Source organism: Tinamus guttatus, unplaced genomic scaffold (genome assembly GCF_059628265.1).
Source record: "Tinamus guttatus ecotype Peru unplaced genomic scaffold, ASM5962826v1 Tinamus_guttatus_pri_ptg000138l, whole genome shotgun sequence".
NCBI lineage: Eukaryota > Metazoa > Chordata > Aves > Tinamiformes > Tinamidae > Tinamus > Tinamus guttatus.
Genome location: NW_028288672.1, coordinates 5,434,281 through 5,456,008, shown reverse-complemented (window position 1 = coordinate 5,456,008; position 21,728 = coordinate 5,434,281). Strand labels below are relative to the sequence as shown.

The 21,728-nt window shown below is 38.3% G+C and overlaps 1 protein-coding gene across 3 annotated transcripts in view; it reads right to left on the bottom strand.

The window, feature by feature from the left end:
* Positions 1 to 21,728, bottom strand: part of CADPS2 (calcium dependent secretion activator 2) — a 284,907-nt gene that overhangs the window by 156,028 nt on the left and 107,151 nt on the right. For all 3 annotated transcript variants that reach the window (XM_088521873.1, XM_088521874.1, XM_088521875.1), the window contains exons 5-6: positions 19,252 to 19,488; positions 14,522 to 14,643 (exon numbers count right to left, since the gene is read on the bottom strand). In XM_088521873.1, coding sequence (XP_088377999.1) covers positions 14,522 to 14,643; positions 19,252 to 19,488 — 359 coding nt within the window. The remainder of the gene's footprint in view (positions 1 to 14,521; positions 14,644 to 19,251; positions 19,489 to 21,728) is intronic.

Sequence of the window (21,728 nt, the reverse complement as noted above, 5' to 3'; positions counted from 1 at the left end):
GTTACAAATAACACAAGAAAAGCAGAGTTGCTCAATGCCTTCTTTGCTTCGGTGTTTACCAAGGGCAGCCCTTTAGAGCCCCAGGCCCTAGGGACAAGAGAAGAAGCCCGGGGGGGGAAGACCTGCCCTGGGTAGAGGAAGATTGGGTCAGAGAGCACCTAAGGAAACTCGATACCCACAAATCCATGGGCCTGATGGGATGCACCCCAGAGTGCTGCGTGAGCTGGCAGATGCCATAGCTAAGCCGCTCTCCATCATCTTTGAAAGATCCTGGAGAACGGGGGAGGTGCCGGAAGACTGGAAGAAGGCCAATGTCACGCCAGTCTTCAAAAAAGGCAAGAAGGAGGACCCAGGCAACTACAGGCCAGTGAGCCTCACCTCCGTCCCCAGAAAAGTGATGGAACGGCTCATGCTGGCCGTTGTCTCCAAGCACATGGAGGACAAGAAGGTGCTCAAGAGTAGTCAGCATGGATTCACCAAGGGGAAATCTTGCTTGACTAACCTGATAGCCTTCTATGACGAAATGACCGGCTGGATAGACGAGGGGAGAGTGGTGGATGTCGTCTATCTCGACTTCACCAAGGCTTTTGACACCGTCCCTCACAACATCCTCCTGGGCAAGCTCCGGAAGTGTGGGATAGATGAGTGGACAGTGAGGTGGATTAGGAACTGGCTGGATGGCAGAGCTCAGAGGGTGGTGATCAGCGGTGCAGAGCCTAGTTGGAGGCCTGTAGCTAGGGGGTCCCCCAGGGGTCAGTCTTTGGTCCAGTCCTGTTCAATTTATTCATCAATGACCTGGATGAAGGCACAGAGTGCTCCCTCAGCAAGTTTGCTGATGATACCAAACTGGGAGGAGTAGCCGATACCCCAGAGGGCTGCGCTGCCATCCAGAGGGACCTGGACAGACTGGACAACTGGGCGGTGAAAAACCTCATGAAATTCAACAAGGCCAAGTGCAAGGTTCTGCACCTGGGGAGGAATAACCCTAGACACCAGTACAGGCTGGGGACTGACCTTCTGGAGAGCAGCTCTGCAGAGAAAGACCTGGGCGTCATGGTGGATGATAAGTTGACCATGAGGCAGCAGTGTGCTCTTGTGGCCAAGAAGGCCAAAGGGATCCTGGGGTGCATTAAGAAGAGCGTCTCCAGCAGGTCGAGGGAGGTGATCCTGCCCCTCTACTCAGCCCTGGTGAGGCCTCATCTGGAGTATTGTGTCCAGTTCTGGGCTCCACAGTACAAGAGGGATGTGGAGCTGCTGGAGAGAGTCCAGCGCAGGGCCACAAGGATGATCAGGGGCCTGGAACATCTGCCCTATGAGGAGAGGCTGAGGGAGCTGGGCCTGTTCAGCCTGGAGAAGAGAAGGCTGAGAGGGGATCTGATCAGTGTATATAAGTACCTCAAGGGAGGCAGTGAGGAGGATGGTGCTGGCCTCTTTTCAGTGGTGGCCACTGACAGAACTAGAGGAAATGGCCGGAAACTGAAGCACCAAAAGTTCCACAGGAACTTAAGGAAAAATTTCTTAACAGTGAGGGTGACGGGGCACTGGAACAGGCTGCCCAGAGAGGTTGTGGAGTCTCCTTCTCTGGAGATCTTCAAAACGCGCTTGGATGCCACCCTGTGCCATGTGCTCTAGGTGACCCTGCGTGCGCAGGGGTGTTGTTCTAGATGATCTCTAGAGGTCCCTTCCAACCCTAACCATTCTATGATTCTATGATTCTATGTCTTGACGCTCTGTCTGTTCTTCCCTGTGTTACTGGGAGTCCGCTGCTTTATGCAAATATCTTGTCTTACATTAGAGCACTGATACAGGAGCTTTATATGCATTATGAAACAGCTATATCACATATATCAGCTATATCAGCTATATCACATATAACAGTTATAACACATATATCAAAGAGCACATGAGGTTAGCTGTGAATATATTTCTATGCACACTTTCTATGCATACTTATAGGTCTATCATCTAGTGAAAGAACATTTTCACAATAATGCTTTCACTCCTGAGGTCTAACTAAAAAATACTGATATGAGAAAGGTAACTGGATCTAGGGGGATGGATAGCAGTGAGAAAGAGAGGAAGTCCAGAAAGAAGGCATATTTTGGATGAAGGGTGGCAAGGCATATGATCATCTTTATGTGCCACCTTTTTCTTACACCTAGGTAGGATTTTTTTTTTTTTTGGACTTTTCATGTATTTCCATCCATAGGTCTACAATATCAACTAGGGTGTAGGTGCTATCTTTCTTCCTCCCTCCCTCCCAGACAGGCCCCTCCTCTTCTTTGCAGTAGCAAGAACTACTTCCCTCCTTCTGCTAACATCACAAGCCCCCTGCTCTTCCTCTTGCAGCAGTCACTACTAAATTTCACCTTCTAACATCCTCCCAGTAGAGTAATGTGGGTGCTGTTGCTGTCAGCAGGTAGGTGGCGGATGTTGGAAGCAGGTCATCTACTAGGAGGCCATCACATGCCCAGGAGAAGCAGCAATCTCTTTCCTATGGCAACAGCAGTTCTGCTATTATAAAAATGTTCAGGCAGCGGCATTCAGAGTTTAGACGACTCTTGGGCCTAACGATGTAATGTAATTCTGCCAAGAAATGTCTACGTGTAGCCTGCATTTGCGAAGAATATTTCTTATGTGTAGTTCTCTCTTCAACTGTTTCTATATATGGCTTGAATAAGCTGTTGGAAATGAAACAACAGTTGTTGGAAACTAAGAAACTGACTCTTCACTACTGCCTGTGTAGAAAAGTTGGGTGTTCAACACCTGTAATTGCATACACTATTCTAAGCATCCCAACTTTCCATTTTTTAACTGCTTAGTCTAGTCCCCATCTAGTACAGCACCTGGGAAATAACGTCGTTTTTTTTTCCCTCTGTAGATTCAGCCACAAAGGTTAAAGGTTTTTAAGCCAATTCTGCTATAAAATATTGATGGTCCTCTCTTGGAATCATATTCTGAAGAACTGACAGCTGTGTGTCTGACTTTTACTTGGTCCACAGAAAGAAATCATCAGCTATCTTGTGCTATACTTGATATATATTCTGATCATTTGGAGTTTTTTCATTTAAGAATCTGTTTACTTGGGATTTTTCAGTGTTTATTTTTCATAAAATTTATTACTGTGTTTTAAATAAGGGAATTAGTGGAGCTTGAAATCACTAACCATTTCTCATATTCATGTATTTCTTTTTAAACATACAACATTATTAATATCTGAAAAAAAATTACGAAGAGTAAAATGACAAAACTGCATTACTGTTGTTCAAAGCAGAAAAGTTTCTAATGCATATCAGAAAGGAAAACCAGAGAAGCTCAATGCATAATAAGCAACTAAGTAAAAACAGTCATTTTGTCTTTTTACACTGAAAAATGAAAACAGCGCACTCCAACACCATTTACAGAAGGCTATTAGAGCAACTATTTTCATTACAAGCGTAAGAGTATGAATAAATCATTACTTAGTCTTGCTTTCACATGTCACATTTCTCAAGCCAAGAATCTGGTACCTACATTACAGGAACATAAGGCAAGTCAGAGAGAAGGTTTTCAAGTGTATGCAAGGTTGACAGGAGCCGGGAACCTTTGCTGTGCACGATATGAAGAGATACTCCAGTCTCCCACTGACTTTCAAACCCAGGTGGTGGTTGGTGAGGGACACAAAACACATTATGCCCTCAGAGTTTTTATATGTACACTTGCTAAGCTTCTAAACAGAGAAAGAAAATTAGGAATCCATCTCAACACCTTTAAAAACTGCAGCATCTGTTTTTTCTCATGTTATTTTGTATGTGTGTGGCACTTAAAATTTTCCAAATGTTGCACTTACAGCGCTTTTATGAAGTGGAAAGATGTTGTCACCTCTTAAAGATGTGGAAATACAGATCGCAAATAGGATGACCTATCTGAACCTGCATAGTCTCTCAGGGGAATGCCAGCAATCAAACCTGAAAACTTCAGTATTCCATCTGTCCATTCTACCACTTCCCTTTTATTCTGAAATTACTTTTATTCCTCTTTCCGACTCCTACTGTTCTCATCAGCTGTCCACATTTTTCGGCCTCTGATTCTGTTGTCCTCCTACTCTCAATCTGCTGCTATTGCTTTCAAATAAATACATTAATCTGTGGATTCACACTTTATATGCAAAGAGATTATTTTAAAAAATATGATCTATAAATTTTCTTTATCTGATCATTAGACTATTTGGTATTCTTACAGGATTGGATGCCCTGACATCTACCTCTGAGTATTCATGCACATAATACAGCAACAACAAAGAAGAGTCCACTCAGTGTGGTGAACACTTTTTTGGGTGTCACAATTTGAGACTCACAAACTGTTCTTCACAAACAAACAAACTTCCTTCTTTTAACTCCTTTTTCATCAATCTCTCTCTTCACTCAGAACAATCCAAAACTGAATAAAAACATAAAATTTCCTATGATCCAAACACTACATCTGATCATATGTTTGGAAATTATGTCCAATATAATTTTATTGTTTTGGTTACAACAAATCTAACTACAGTTTCAAAAAGTCACTTCCAGACAAGATTTACGAACAGTATGTTTTGCAAATGTAACATAGAGCAGTCTAATATGTCAAAACTTAAGATAAACTAAAGGCATGCTTTTCTCATCAACTATTGCTCGAAAATGATTAAGTTTCAACAGTTCATTTTCCAAAGGCAAGGCACGTGAAGACTGCTTTGAATGAAAAACTTCAAATTCATTCAGCCATTCAGTAAAACCTGAGGGACTCCTTCCCTCCCCAACTTGTTTGACAGATTTCCAACTCTCTAGCTGTATCTATATGACACTTTGCTGGCAGATGTAAGCCACCTATGCATTCACTTTGACCCACCCAGACATCACATAGCTACTTTTGTATGACAGCCAGCTTGATCTAATGCATTTTTCTTTTAAGCAGGATTTAATTGGCTTTGGCTAACACACTACTCATAGCTAACTGTCTTCCAGTTCAAAGCTGCATCACACATTATATACATTAGCAGTAGTTACAAAGCCTTGATTACAGTAATGAAGGTGGTAACAGTAGGACATGCATTTTTAGGCCGCAATGTTTGCAAAATTATCAGGAATTACCCAAACAATCAACAAGACTACATAAAGAAAAAAAAATAATATGTTCTGCCAGGAGAAGGATTATCCTTATTACCCAAAGAGAGTAGAGATTACAACCAACTTTAATTCTCTCTTTCCTGTTCTCACCCCAATTACTCCATTCCACAATGCTACACTTGTTGCCTAGATCTGTAAATATTCTCTTCTCACAACAGTGTTTTCCACAAAACCATTATGCAGATAGGGCACAAAATATTTTGGGGGGTTAACTATAGAATCATAGGGAAATTTAGGTTGGAAGGAACCTCTGGAGGCTATGCAGTTCAACCCTTGCTCAAAGCAAGGGCAATTAGATTTGATTATTCATTATTATCCAGTCAAGTTTCAAATATCTTTTATTATTAAAGTCTGTAGAAGATTAATTTTCTTTCTTTTTTTTTTTTTTTGGTGATAAGAGCAGGGTGAAAATCTCTTAGACAATATAAAATAGCAATCAATGACAGGACATAGCATAGAAATTTATTTTAGAAATCCCGTAACTTTTTCTTGCGCATATTATACTGCTCTTTATATTTGAGCTGATTAGCTATTATTTCCTTTCCTAAAAGAGCAAGCAATTGATCAGACATCAAGAATAACTGTATTAAATTGTCATGTAAATTCTCAGCTGAATCCAGTCCTTCTGTGAAACTCTTCCATCATTAATCCAGAACACAGGCTATGATAAATGCATATTCTTCTTTTTCATCTTTTTCTTTGCAGAGCGCAGAAAACATCAGATAATTTCCTGCTAGCAATTTTCTTTTTCCTCTTCACAGCTGGATACTAGACAGGCATATATCTGTTCATAGCATCTAATTTTTAAAAGGTAATTTCTTCAATCTCTACTTTGTGAATTGCCCAATCAGGACAATGCAAAGAAGAATTACTTTCTAAAATATGGCAAAGTGAAAGTCATGATGCAATTTATCTACTGAAGATATAAGGATGAATCTTGGAGCAAATAATATAATCACTATACAACTTAAACCTAGTTTATGAAAGTAGACACATTTCATTTCCTGCTATAATCTTTATCCCATTGACATCCCTAAAATTCTAAAATATTTATTTTAAAAATCTGCTTACCTTGGCCATGTTTTCTATATACATTTTCTATATTTCATCAACATTCAGTTGTGGCATAAATTAGAAATATTTTCTAAGTCAATACTATAGATAAATATATCTATGGATGTATTTTTAGTATGTTAATTCACTTTATCTTTAAAATGAGGTGGGTTTAGTTCAATAGAAACAAGTACGGCTTCAATTCAAAACATTGTCCTGCAGCATCTTAAGTTCACATTTTGTAACTTTATCAGGTGATATTTCATTTCGGATAACTCTATACCCTCCTTACTGCTCTGTGGCAATGCAGCAGTGAAGCTAGACTTACCGGTTAGGATGGATTTAAAGAAAATTTGCGTTTACCAGTGTCCAAGAAGCGGTAGGAAATCAATAGATAAGTCACTGGGTCAGTTAGTGAAAATCTTCCCTGTTGAACTGGATGCTTGGGCCATAAAGTTTCTCTGTAATGCTAGGAAAGTCACTTAAGCCAAACTTTAAATCAGCTATTTAAATCAACTACTGATTGAAGGTATTTTCAGATGTAGTTTCTGATAAGTCTGATTTACAGAAACACACAAACAATTGTAGTCAGCAATTAACATTTAATCATGTATGAGGTAAAACACGTAAAATTTAGCATTCAAATCTTTTTGTGCCATTATTTTTTCACAAACTAAAATGAAGATGGCAAACATCAGTCGGCCTTAGGAAACAGGAGCAAGACTCCAGGGAAGCAGAGCCCAGTGGACTGCAATTATTTCAGAAAAGCTGAGAATTTTGAAGAGCTAACACCAGTAGGCGATGTCTTTCTCTGAAAGAAAAAAATGGAGAGCAGAGCATTTTAAAACAACTTTTTCTTTGCTCTTATTAACCATGATCACAGAATCACAGAGTGGTTAAGCGTGGAAGGGACCTCTAGAGATCATCCAGTCCAACCCTGCTGCTCAAGCAGGAATACAGAGAGTACGTGGCACAAGGACACCACTCCACATGGGGCCACGCTCCACACAGGGCTCTGCACTTCATCACTGCTCTAACCCTAACCCTAGGAAAGGGGGCGACATGGACCTCACCGGTTTAGGCCAATGCAAGTCCAAGAGCCAAAGTGCACGTACGGGCAGAGTTGCTGCTGCCCTGCATGTCCTTTTGCATGTGCTTTACAGCCACACTCCACATGGGGCTCTGTGCTTCATTATTGCTCTAACCCTACCCCTACCCCTAAGCCTAGCAAAGTGCATCATGTGGACCCGAACTCATGAGGGCAAAGGAAGACTGAAAGAGGAAAGTTGCTGTACGAGCAGACTTGGTGTTGCCCTGCATGTCCTTTTGGATGTCTTTTGCAGGCACATACCACATGGGGCTCGGCGCTTCATCACTGCTCTAACCCTAACCCTAACCGTAAGAAAGGGACCTTGCCCCTTTAGGCCAATGCAAGACTGAGAGACAAAGTGTACGTATGGGCAGACTTGCTGTTTCCCCGCATGTCCTCTTCCAGCCCCACTCCACACCGGGCTCTGTGCTTTATCACAGCTCTAACTCTATGCCTAACCCTAACCCTACCCCTAGCCCTAGGAAAGCGGACGACGTGGACCCGGACTCACCAGGGCAAAGGACGACTCAAAGACAAAAGTTGCCATATGAGCAGACTTGGTGTTGCCCCGCATGTCCTTTTAGACATCCTTTGCAGGCACACACCACACAGGGCTCTGTGCTTCATCATTGCTCTAACCATAACCCTAATCCTAGCAAAGAGGATGACCAGGACACAGATACAACGCGCCGATGGAAGACTGAGGGACAAAAGTTCCCGTGCAGGCAGACTTGCTGCTGCCCCTCATGTCGTTTTGCATGTGCTTTACAGCCCTACTCCACATGGGCCTCTGTGCTTCATTATTGCTCTAACGCTAACCCTCACCCTCACCCTAGGCAAGGGGGTGTCATGGTCCTTTTAGGCCAATGCAAGACTGAGAAACAAAGTGTAAGTGATGAAAGGGATTCAAAGACTGTTTTACAGATAAAAGTAGTTATTAAAATTTAATAAAAATAAAGCACTGTAGACATTTTGAATGGCTGATATTCATCTCACCCAGTTTAGATGTCCACAACACAGATATTGTACCTGATTTAGTTATCTGCATTCCCAGTGGAAAGAAAATCATATTTTTAGGATATAATTTGTTTCTGTCTTCTCTAGACATCTAATATGAGCTGGTAAATTAGGCAGCTGAATTTGGACAAGTTCAAATGTCCTACGTCATGTAATTTGGTAGTTAGAAGTGAGAAATTCTGCTCTCATGCCACTGCAGTTCCAAACAGAAGACAAGTGCAGAAAACACAGAAAGGAGTTGGCACAACATTGCTCTCTGTATGCTTGGAAATCCTGTGCTGATGAAGGCTATTTCTAGAGGAGGAACACTGCCAGAAACAGAGAAAGAAAGGAGAAATCTTCAGGTAGAAACATGAAGAGGTCAGCTGAGAAGTTCTGAGATTCCAAGAACCATATACCCTGGATAACTTAAAGTGTCACCCTTTGAAATAACCTTACCAGAAGCACTGTTTAGGGATTCTTTTAGGTACAGCACCCCTCCTCTACATTTCCTAAAATGATGCATAAATATATATCGATGACTTAAAGAAAAATAAGTTTGGATGCCAAAAGACTCGCACCACAGCACACTGCAAAATTTCTCTTGGGCATCATCTCCGAGATCTGGATCACCTCACTGCCCCTACCTGTAATGAAACAACTACCACATGTAACAGACAAGAGAAGTGAAACTCATCAAGTAAAAGAAACTGCTTAAGAAGCTTAATCCTAAAGAGAATTTTTCTTCAAAAGATGTAACAGAAAGTGTATGACGACAAGCTAGGCACAGTTAGATCAGGCACTGTAAAACTGCAATCTCTTTACCCCTCTCTAAAAATCTCATGTGCAAAAATTTTCATTTTAACAAAGAGGTACCCCCCAAAAAACCACCTGGAAAACAAATACCCCAACAAACACACCCTTCAGTGTGAGTTAGGTGGGTTGCCAGCAATAGACCATTATGACTGCTGCTTGATTAGTAAAAGTTACCTAACAATTTATTTGTATTTCTCTGTTCCTAGTTCCTTCCCATCTTCAGTGTCTAGCTTTATCTTCCGAATTGAAGCAATATGGGGCAGACAGAACTTTTTCATTCATCATTTCCTGAAGGGCAAGAGTAAGAGAGTCCCAAGAAACAGGATAGGTTCCTCCATGTGTGAACAGTACAGCAAATGATTAATGAACACTAATGTGATAGCTGAACTCTTATTGACTAAAATTAATCTTATTTGTGCATCTGAATAAAATATAGATCAATAAAAAGTGAAACAAAATATAGGCATGCTTACATGCTGTACAGCTCTCTCCTGCACGCATGCAAGTTGATGACAGCTGTGGGTATTATCATCTCTGTGCTTCTCTTAATTAAAAATAAAAATTACAAAGCTGCAGGGATCATGAAGAAGAAAATAAAACCAACTTATGCCTGGAATATTATTTTCACTGCCTGTCATTATTGTCAGATTATTAATGCTGTCTATGCCTTTTGTCTCCAGCAATGCTATCTTAGGCCATATTATCAAAACATTATATTAAAAAATGTATTTCTTTTTTTTTCCCCATGAGCAAGTATGTCATTTCAGGAAGTTCTAAATTAAAAATGTTAGGTTATTTCTTTTTTTAACTCATGTACATTTTTTCCAAGTAATTATGTATCCACAAGTACCAACTGCCACCCTTCAGATAGTTTATGGAATTAATGATGGTAGAGTACTGAATAAAACACAGCAAGAAGTATTAACTTTATTTATGAGGTCTTGACTGAGATTCCCTGCCTGCTCTGGTCAGATATTTAATCATGCTTTCTTTGTATGCTTCTAATATAGAACAGACCTTTTTAATAAGGTTTATGTATCACTACAGGCAATGATCATCTGATTTGTCTTTTTTATATGAAAAGTATCTGGTTGCATTAATTCTTCTTCATTATAAGATATGATCCTTTTACATTTCATACATATCTAACAATAGAATGTCACTTCTAGTATTAAATATGCTTAAAAGTTGACATATTCCCAAAATCTAATCATCCACTTTTATCTTCAGGAATGATTATACATATCAAAAAGGCTACACTTGCAAGGATCCACATTATTAAGCATCCAAATGAGTGAAATTGATGATAAGAAAATATGTGGATATCAGCCTTCACAAGATTAAAAAAAAAGCAACATCAGTAATATTTAAGAAATGAAATTATCATTGGATTTTGCAAGATGAGCTCCCCTGGTGCGGCAGTTACACAAAGCTTCGTACAACGGAAGGGGTTCCTCTAAAGGCTCTGCTCACTGATCTCCAGCAGAAAAGGTCACAATCTATGTTGGAGGGCTTTTCTGTGGGGCTGAAGGCGGGAAAGACTTGGAAGGAATGAAGAAACATTTCAGAGAGAGTAATAAAATTTTAATAGGTTTTGCATGAGAAGCTGTATAATTGATCCTTTTGTAAAACTGTAAAACTTCCCTTCAATCGAAATACGTTGTTTCACAGCATTTTTATTTTCTACTGACTGTTAAATACCCAGTAACATACATATAAGCAGAGCTTTACTGAGATTGGTAGGACAATAAAATTGCATAAAATTCTTCAGTATAAACTCGTAAGGTTATTTTTCAAAGAGAAAATGGACAGAGGTTAAAAGCAATAAGAAATCACAAAGTATTTCTTAATGGTAAGCTGTCAGATAATAATGCATTCTCTTCTCTTGGACTCTGACTGGATCTTTTCCCTTTCAGAAGGAAAAGCTTTCTTCATTTTCTCATTACTCTTATGGAAGCATGTGGAGATTCAAAGGAAAACTGAAATGCATATTAATAAAAATCATTGAGTAAAATATGCAGTATTCTGGAATAGTGGATTAATCCTGAGTTAAGTCCCCACTTGAGTCACAGTTCCATCAATCTCCACACTAAGGTCACATTGGCTTGCACTCCATTTAAAAGCATTAATCTGAACGTCTACTTTTCTATTTCTCACTGTCAAAGCTTTTGAAACTTCTGACTGAGTAGCAGCATTGAACTTCACACACTGAACTTTACTTTCAGATGAAAATAGCTTCCTGTACAGTTTCTCTTAACAAATGTATCTATCAGTTTAAAACTATAAAGTCAACTAAAGAAAATGCCTATGACAAGCACACAATTTGCAGCTCTTGCTAGCAGTCTCCCCAGGCTGATGGTAGTCATTCATTTTTCATTCCAGCTTCATTCTGCTCTTAGTATGAGAGCTTTGTTACCCTTTTCTAGCTGCACGTTCCTATATAAAATCTGAAATTATGTTCTCATTTATTTGAGATTTGTTCCTGCTAGTGATTTAGAGAGTTGAGCAGAACTACAGTTCTTAATTCTCAGATTTTTCTTTTACAATGAACTTTATGTTTCCTTCTGCATTAATTTCCTTGATACCAGAGTGTGAGTACAGAAAATTATCCCACTAAGAGGCCAGCTCTAGCAGCAGGAAAAGTAGGTACTACACCAGGATGACAGCTTGTTTTTGCCTTTATCAGAAAAGAGATGCACTGACTGTTCTGGCCCAGCTGAGCTTTGGTCTCTACTCCATGACTTTGTCCAAAGGCACAAGGAAAGCTACTTTCCATACTTGCTAGATCCAATTACTGACCCTTCTCATCACGCTGAGAGGTTCGTATCAGAAAATAGTGATGGGTGCTGGAAAAGGCGACTGCTTGAGAGGAGAGAGGCAGTGAATACAAAATAAAAATTTTATAAGGACTGGGAACATGCTGGGTCAAGAGAGACAGAGAGGGACCTTACAGTCTCCTGAAACTTGGTGAACTTCCCAGCTCATAATAATACAGTCTAGACTTTCTTCACCAAAGCAATTATCTATTTAAACTGTATCAAGTCTTAATTCTATTATCAATACAAAAAATTAGTACTACTACTATCAAGAAGACCTGATTTGGCTCTAACATAAAAATTAGAGTATTTGGAATAAAGGATTTTACATTCAATAGGCAGCTTCCTCCACCTTCTTTACTGTTTGCCCATGACTTGCTCATTTCACAGAATCACACGGAATCACAGAATGGTTGAGGTTGGAAGGGACCTCTAGAGATCATCTAGTTCAACCCCCCTTTCATGCTTGTCCAGTCGAATATCCTGTTGCTTCAAACTAGATCTCTTTCTGTTGCATTTATACTATCTAAACCACATAACTGAAACATAGGATAATTCAGAAGAGCACAAAAACTGGACAGACTTTAGAACCATCTCTATCAGCTGTGCCCTTCCAAGCCACTGTTTTGCAGAAGAGCAGGTCTACGGCAGCGGTAACTCCCATCCCTGTACTACCAGTGGGGGTTCCTGTACTACAGTTCAGGGATCTCTCAACCATTCACTTTCAAATAATGTTGTTTTCATAGAAATACAAATGCATTTTATTCATACAATATCATTTTTATGTTCCTTTTCCTACAAATACACTGGCTGCTCTTGTCTTAATATCACCTGTGGCATTTCTTTTTTATAAAGGTTCAACTTTGATAGGTATGAAATCAAATCACTTGCCATTAGCTTTTACAGGATGTACACTCCACAGTAGATACGTTCTGACTGACTTTGTGACCTTATCTTAAACTGCAGTCCTTAGTAAGCAATCAGTCAACCATGAACTGACAAAGATCCACCACACCTGGAAATAACTAGAAGTAAACAAAAAAAAGGAATCCTCACACCTAAGAAATATTTACTGAAAGGAAAATGATTTTGCCTGAGATCCCAGAATCTGTTTATTCTAGTTGATTTTGAGAGAAGGAGACTTGCAGAGCAATACCAGTAACACCAGACGTTAATCAAGCCTTTAAAACAAAAAATAACAAGTTCGAGGAGGGTAGTAGGAGAAGAGAGGGAAATTCCCTTCAGAAGAAAGGGAATCTTGATCGCAGCAAAAGATATAGGCAATGGCTGCAGAGGACATGTTGAGAACAACTCTAAGCTTGAGGAGAAAGTGTGACTTGCAGGACTGCCCTCCAAGGCCCTGCCATCCTGAGCTATCAAGAACGCCTGGACGGGTTGAAAGATGATCAGCTAATGCTGCATACCCAAATATGATCTTACTGTAGTACACATGCCTTTTATGCATACATTTTTTGATATGTGTTTGCCTTTTATGCTATCATTGCCTTCAGAAGTTCTTCTCGAAATCTCTGTTTGTATGTTTCAGGTACAACATACAGGTTTTAAGATGGAGCATTCCAATGCCCGAAATGACAGGGACTGTGATAAATGAATTTTACAGTGTGTCCCATCTATTCAGAAATCTGCAAGACTGGTTAAATATCTTCTTATGGTCAGCTGCCGGCATACATGTCAAGGAAATCTCCTGCATGACTGGGAGAAAGTTTACCACATCGGCCTTCCCTTCTGGATCCCCCCATGAAATAAGCTCATAAAACTCTGCTTATCATTTTACCTAAGAAAAGATGGTATTTGTGTTTTGCACATAATAGAAGCTAACTCAGCTAGCTATTTCCCAACTCAGTGTAAGATGTTTTCTCAGATATCATAGCAACTGCAATTTTTAAATTGTTTTTCATGAGGCACACTAGGGTGCCAAAAAAAACCCTAACATGCTGCCTGCAAAGTTACCTACAGAAGATACCAAATGACATTCTAACAGAGAAAAGTGTCTGAAGCCAGTGTGTAGGTCAAACAAATCAACTTCATTTGTGCCATTCTGACTGGCTCAACCACAGATGACACGATGTTTTCCCCCCGAGTCAGTTTGCTGACTGCCTCCTTCAAAAATTAATTGAAATAAGTGCATCCTATAATTTGAAATGAAACAGGCTCAGCAGGTGAGTAAGTTTTGTCAAGACTGATTACTGAGTATTGATTTTTCACCAATTGTACAAGTTACGCTCCATGAGGCCACCTTCATGTCAACCTACAATACATAAAATCACCTCAGGCTAATATCCACTGAAAGGTTTTTATTTTTAGAGGATTCAGAAGAAAACACAGTGCCACAGTCTCCAGCTTGGTTTTTTTGCCACACATTCAGTGGCATTTATCTGGACAGCATTCACACATCATACTTAATTCATCAATAACATCGGATAATTTCTGTTCTGATTCCCCAGCAGGAATTTACGGCAATGTCCCAAGACAAACTTCCTAAACCTTATTTCTAAGTTAACTTTAATAATTGTACAAATATTAAATTAGATTCTCCCATGATATGAAAGAAACAGGTGCCTCGATAAAGTGACAGAATAACTTACTGGGGCCTGGAGGCTTCTGCTTGGTCTGTCTGAAGCTTCTCTCCACCTTCCACTTCCATAGTGCAGTAAACAATCCGATTGGGAGCTACTGACTTTAAACCTTGCACTTCCATTATAACAATCTGTAGGAAAGAAAGCAAATAGCTTATCCATCCCATTTCAGAACACATTACATGGCACAGACATCGCAGGATTAAGCTTAATAAAAGAGAAAGAAAAAAAAAACCCAAATCTTCACAGACACAGAAGAATTTTAGTTTGCCTTCTTTGCCTTCCTTTGCCTTTCCTAATTTCAGCTACACACACAAAGAATGGAAAATGATGCTCTGTTTCTACTTAGACAACATCAGAAAACTCCCTTCAATCATAATTCAAATGCTAATAGCTCCATCAGGCGTTTTATGACATGTGAAGAATAGATGCTTCAGTCTAAAAATCTTAATATATTTATTTTGTCAAAACTCTCAGACAGGTTCTGGGATATACAATAATTTGTGAAGAAAATACACAATTATATAATTTTCTGAGATATTATGTTATTTGATGAACACTCTTCCCTTCTATAAGTGAGTGTCTCCTGTTCTCAGTGAACTCAGGATCTGAATGTTGATGGCTCTGAATGCACTGAAAAAAATTTGTGCAGCAAAGTAGAGATCGTAACCTTTGAATTTCAGAAATGATTTGTGCTGTCCTGAGCAGAAGACAGGTCAGAGCCTTGCCATTAGTGGCTGTAATTTCTTCCCAATGCCTTTTCCTTCTCACAGCACACTCCGTGCAGTCAAGTTTGGTGCACATATCCCCATATGAAGATGGGAAAAAGCCACCTCTCTCAGCTGTGTCCTGGCTAAGAAACTTCCTCACTGGGGAAATTTTGAGCTTGGCAAACCCACAGGTTTTCAGCTCCTCTGAGCGACTCAGTTATATCTCAGAAGAGCCAAATGCAGTCTAACTTCAAGTGCTCTCGGCTTTTTATAAACATTGCAGTTTGACATAGTGTGAAATTATTGGAATTTTTACACTTCAGATGTTTCCAACTCAGAGAAGAATTGAAAAGAAATTCAAGTTTTCCAGCTTGCTTTTGGAAAGCTGCTTTCCTTTTTGGCCTCATTTTGACTGATGGGAAGAATCTAGAAAAATGATCTTCATTTGATCTTTAGAAAAGCTATCCTCAGGTGAACTAAACATGAAATACAGAATACTTGTTTGTTTTATAAGTATCAAAAAATAATGACTACTTTTGGTCTAATCAGAAATAATCAGTTTCTTAGATCAGCAAGCACTTATTCTTACCTAGCACCATCGTAATGGTTAGGCCTTGCAAAACTGCCTGCGTTGAATAACATTGCCATGAGATGATAGTCATTGGCCATTTAGAGCAGTTTTAAATTACCCATATCAACATCACCTGTTATTTGCTGTAAATAATAACAGCAATTCAAGGACAATGATGTAATCATCGCTCTTCTTTTCCATCCTTTGTGACCTAAGATTTCAGGTAGTTAGAAAAGTGATCAATAATCACTGAAAGACTGCAGAATAACTTCTAGCTCATACTTCCTATACTGCCATTCTACTTGCCAAATGATTTTCCTTGTTGAAAGCAGACTTCATGTTTATTCATTTTTATCCTGATATTTTTTCCCTCGAGTTTCCAGTTTAATTGGACAGCACATTTGTCTTTGCTAGCATTTGTGGATTATAGGAATTGAAAAAAAATGCATTCATTACAAACAAAATTGTCACCAGCTGATTAACGTGCTCATTAGCTGATAAACAGCTTTCTAAATATTGTCTCTTTCTTTCTCAAACTGTCCAACAGCTTAAGAACATAACTGAGTAAAAATATATTCTCCGTTATCATTCTGATATTTCATTTATTTTACAAAGTTCTGAAAATAGGCTATATGATGAAATATTCAGCTTTCAAAAAATGGTCATTGTTGCTTGCAGTGAATGCTTCTTATCTGTGAATAATTCTTATCTTAGGGACAGTGAGGTCTATTCCCACTAGAATTTTATAAACATTACAACATACTTTGCTGTTCTGCCTTAATAATGACATGTAGCAGCAGCAGGAAATCCCTAATTTTCATTTCATTTGGGGGACTTAATGTTTAAAAATACCAGAGGTCCTCTTCACTCATGCACCTGTGCAGCAACCGTCAGAAGGGATTTTTCTAATCATCACCAAGCTCATGAGATAGGCATGCAGTTTAGGGGTGCACAGGAGAAGGCTACATGGTGTTTTGCAAGGTTATAGCCCCCTTTCCTGAATGCCATCACATAAATTAAAGAGCTTAATCAAGGATTATCTTGATAATCTTATTTGTGTATATGTTCTCATAAAGGCCTGTTGAATAATGCATGTGCATGCAATGCAAACATGCACACACAAGTCCTCTACCAAATTTTCTCTTGAGATTCCCATCAGACAAAAAATATTAAAACTGTTGATAACACCAGCCATACAAAAATAGTCTGCAGTAAAAAAAAAAAAAAAAAAAAAAAAAAAAGCCTCCTTCTATCCTTTAAATGCTGGAGTAAGATATTTTAAAATTCAAGTGAAAAAAAAATAAATAAAGGAATTCTAGCCTGAGTAATAGTTTTGATATACTCCCCACAGCTCACTGGTATTCATTTTTCTCAGAAACATTTGCACTAATTTTGAGTAGATGCAGGTGGATTTCCAAAGGAAAATATATTTCCCCCAAAGATTAATTATCATTGTTATAATAGACTGCCTAGAATATACTTTTTATGGGATTGAAAACAAGAAACAAACAAAATATAAACAGAATAAGTGAAATGGTAGCCTACACAGTGAACAAGTAATTCAGTGATTAAGTCTTTATTTCGGAAGGCGGGTAGTCTGCTAAAACTCAGCAAACTAAACACAATATTGTTTTTTCCTGAGCGTAGCTGCAGTGTGAACACTAAGGAAAGGAAGAAAAAAAAAAAGATAGCTGTGCACAGCTATTATATCACATAACTAAACTATGTACTGAGGACCAGATAGCACTGCAGAGCAGAGGAGGCCAGAAGAAGGGAGGAGGACGGGAGGGCCAAAACGAGACATTTCTTGGGGTCAGCCCAGGGCCTCGCTGAGCCGGAGAGGCGGGAGCTGCAGCCACGCAGCCAGTGCGTGACCAGGCAGTTCATTGGGCGGCCAGCGCGTGACCAGGCAGTTCATTGGGCGACCTCGCACGGGATCCCCTCGCTGATTGGCTGGCTGGTTGCTGGGCTCGGCCTGCTGCTGGGTGGGGCGGGGCCTGTAACCAGTGTTTGAATAAAGGCTCCTCCTCGCGCTCACAGGGACCCTGCGCCTCAGTGCGCCCATGGGCGTTAGGGTCATTGTCATTCCCAGCAAAACTTCAGTTTCTAGGCAGTGTGAGAGATGAGTTAATCAAACTTACTGCAAATGACTGACATGATAGAATTGGGGTGGAAGGGAATAGGGAACTATTGTAATTGCCTGAAAACTGCACAGATTTGACATGTTATTGCACACAATTCATTGCCATTGCACAAAGCTTTCCAGCAAGGCATGGACGTGTTGCGGCATAGAGAACAAGCTGACAAAAATTTCCACAGAACTGCATCTGATTTTAGGCTTTATTTTCCTTTTTAAAAAAGGGACATATCATTGATTATGGTGTCTTTCACTACTGGATGCTACGTGAGCATGGTGGGGATAAACAGTATGATGTCCAATGTACATAAAGAAAGCAAAAAACACACTAATACATAATAAGTTCTGATGACTAATTTTTCATCGCGCTTTGGTTTGTTTTTTTGTTGTTTAGTTTTGTTTTTTTCCTCACTATATTAAACATAATAACTAAATTTCTTTTAACTGAAATATTTGGCATAAGCACCTATTACTTTCTAGGTACTTCAAAATTATTCCTTGTTATGGATATTTATGGTATCATTCAGGAATCTGTATTCAACTTCAGAATGACAAATTGTACTACTCTTTGAAAACTCATGTTCGGCTTTTGCATTATTAGATAGCAGTATTAAAATTGTACACAGTAGAAGAAATCAATCTATTATGCTTACATAGAGGATCTAATCTTCCATGGCTGTCCCAGTTATATCTGTAAGTCAAAGGCCCTTGCTACAGTAGTACTTGGTATTTTGTGTTATACATATATATATGTATATATATATACATATATATTTGGTATAAAATAAATGTGGTACCTTCTGATTGACAAATACTCTGACAATATTTTGATTTTACTATTCCTCAAAATCAATATTTCTCAATATGAACATTTTCAGAACTAGACCTAAGCTGTGATTCTATAATCACATGTGTATGACACCTAGCTGTATTCTGTGGTTTCCTCATTAAATCAGTTGAGCTTTATATGGATTAGGACTCGATTCCCATAGGTCATTTTTCCTGCTTCATCTCAGTAAACAAGAAGTTAATGCCCTGAAATTTGTTTAGAGTTACAAGAGTTTTGTGGGAGATTCACCTGCACATGCTGTTTGAACCCAAAAGCAGCAACTAGCACAAGAAGAAAATCTATTTGTATATTTGCAATCTACTGCCTAATTTAAGAGATGGAAAGAGCATCATCTACTTGTTTAACAAAAAATATTAAAATGATAAAAATAATCACAAAACCAAGTAAAGATTAATGACAAAAAAAGTATAAAGAAATAGGTGTTCTAATCATATTAACTATCAACAAATGCTAGGTGAAATATGTGATTACCTCTAATGTGAATGAGAGGACAACATCAGACTTTGATAGCTGAATCTCGTTTTCATCTCCTATGTCCAAGAAAGCAGAATTCTGTGATCGTTTCAACTTTTGCAATTTAAATTCTGGCCCACCTTTGGACACGGGAAGACTTTCCAGATTTGCCATAAGCAAATTCACTGAAGACCGCAACTCTTCTATGTACATGTTCTCCATTTCTCTTGTTACAAATTTGGGGAATTTTCTTTCCTTGGAAGATATATTTTAAAAGTTAGGGACAAAAAATCACTAATGATGACACATGATACATTCTGTTAAATTGCTCTAACCTAGAGATAATTTATAATAATAAAAATCTTAATTCCAATATCTATTTTAGCTCTTCAAAATAGTTATAAAATGCAAGTCCTGTCATACTACACAGCCAATAGTGACTAAAAGAAATGCAATTTGACTTCAGATTTCCAGCATATTCCTTATGAAGGTTTCAGAAAAATAAAGGGCATCTATAAAAAGCAATCTTTTCTCCCCTAGATTCATTCAGTGTTAAATCTAGGCTGAATATTTGTGCATACATTGTACATACGCCAGTGCATACATATTCATACAATAGTTTTAGATATACCTTTAATTTTACCTTCAAATATTTTATAAGGTGACAAAATGAATTGTCCAATAATCATTTTGACCATTGGGGAAAAAAAAAAAAAAAGCTGTGGCAAAATGGAAGAATGACATAATTATATTGTTAAAAAACTCTTCCTCTTTTTAGAAGGCTTTTCACAGTGTCTTTTGCTGCATATTTTTTATAATTACAATCTTCCATGATTTAAGGCAGCACTAATGGAAGATATGAAGCACTGTCAGAATAAATGGAGACCTTTAGTTGAAACCTGTAAAACCTGAATGTTCAATTCACAGCAGAAGCTTTCCAGCATTAGCCACCTCTCTCTGTGAAGAAAATAAGTGAGATTCTTCCATAAGGACTCTGAGAGTCTCTCTCCCCTCTCCTTTATTTTTTAAGATTGTCAACTTCTTGCAAATTGCTATCATATATAATATTTGAAATAACTTAGAGGCAGGACAAGAAGAACAGAATGAAATGTAGGAATGCAATTATGTTGATCTGAAAAGCCCAAACTTCCTAAAGAATTACACATCCCCCCTAGGCAACACTGGAAGTTTTAGGGTTTTGATTGCAACATTTTGAAACAGATCTAAAAAAAAAGTAGGGAAAGGTGTGAGAAAGCTGCTCAGGCTGATAAACACACAAGCCTTTAGATCTGAGGTACTAAAATGGATTTCCTGATGCAGTTTCTAAAGACGAACAGCACTGGCCAGTCTCCCCATAAGATCATATAAAAATTATGTTAGAATAACAAAGCACTGATTACAATTGCTTGAAAATCTCATAGGGTGATCTATGCTTCTACTGCAATTATTTTAAATTTAGTCAGATAAAGACTTTTACACTTATATCAGCATATTTCTAAGATTCTTGCTTCCAATAGGTAAGCTATTTTTCTCCTTCAAATAAATTTCCAGTATATAATAAACAGCTTTTACCTCAAAAGTAGTAAGTAATGTATTATAGGAACCATGAATAAGGTATTAAAAAATACTAAATGCAACAATCTCTCTTTAGGTGTGCTGATCTTTTGAGACTTCAGTTTAATAACTCTCTTAAGGGAAAGTAGTCACTTAAGGCCAGTTTCCTTACCAGGAAAAAATGCTAGAATTTTTAATCCAGTAATGAAAAGGTTTTTTGTTTGTTTGTTTGTTTCTGAGCTTTGAGAAGACAGAAATGGTTCATAGTTCATTTTAAAACTTTTGATTCCTTAGGCTTGAATGACCTTCAAAATTCTCACAGCTGCCAAAATTAGGACAAGCAATAAAAGCAAAGTCCCTCAAAAAAATTTCTACATTCTAAATAGGTTTAAAAAATATTTATGAAAATTCTGATTGCTAACATGCATGTAACATGTAAGGCACAGTTCCTTATTCCATACAAAATTCTGCAATTGACACTGTGTAAACAGTGATAATCTTTAAGTGATGATTCTAGTAAAGAAAGAATAAAGACCTTTTTTTAAGGCTACACACATGTAGACATACTCTATACTTATATATGTATGCTTGTTGTTTGATAACTTTTGCAGCTAAGGGCAAGAAGGTAACAGAGCTAACAGAAGACTATTGGGTAACTTTGCTTATAACCACAGGCTTCACAAAAGATTGAAGAAACTTGACTTTAAGCAAAAGGATTCTTGTCACCAAACTTAATAGCATATGGTTGGGAATGATAGCAATTCTACCTGTGATATTTAATATAGGAACACTTAATCTTGTTTCTTAAAGTAAGATTCAAGCTGTAGGGGAGAAATATATATTTGCTTTTCTAAAATTTATAAGAATTATTTCTCATTTGCCTAATCACCATTACTTTCATCTAAGATTACTCATAAGCTTTGTTATCTGTAATTCGAATA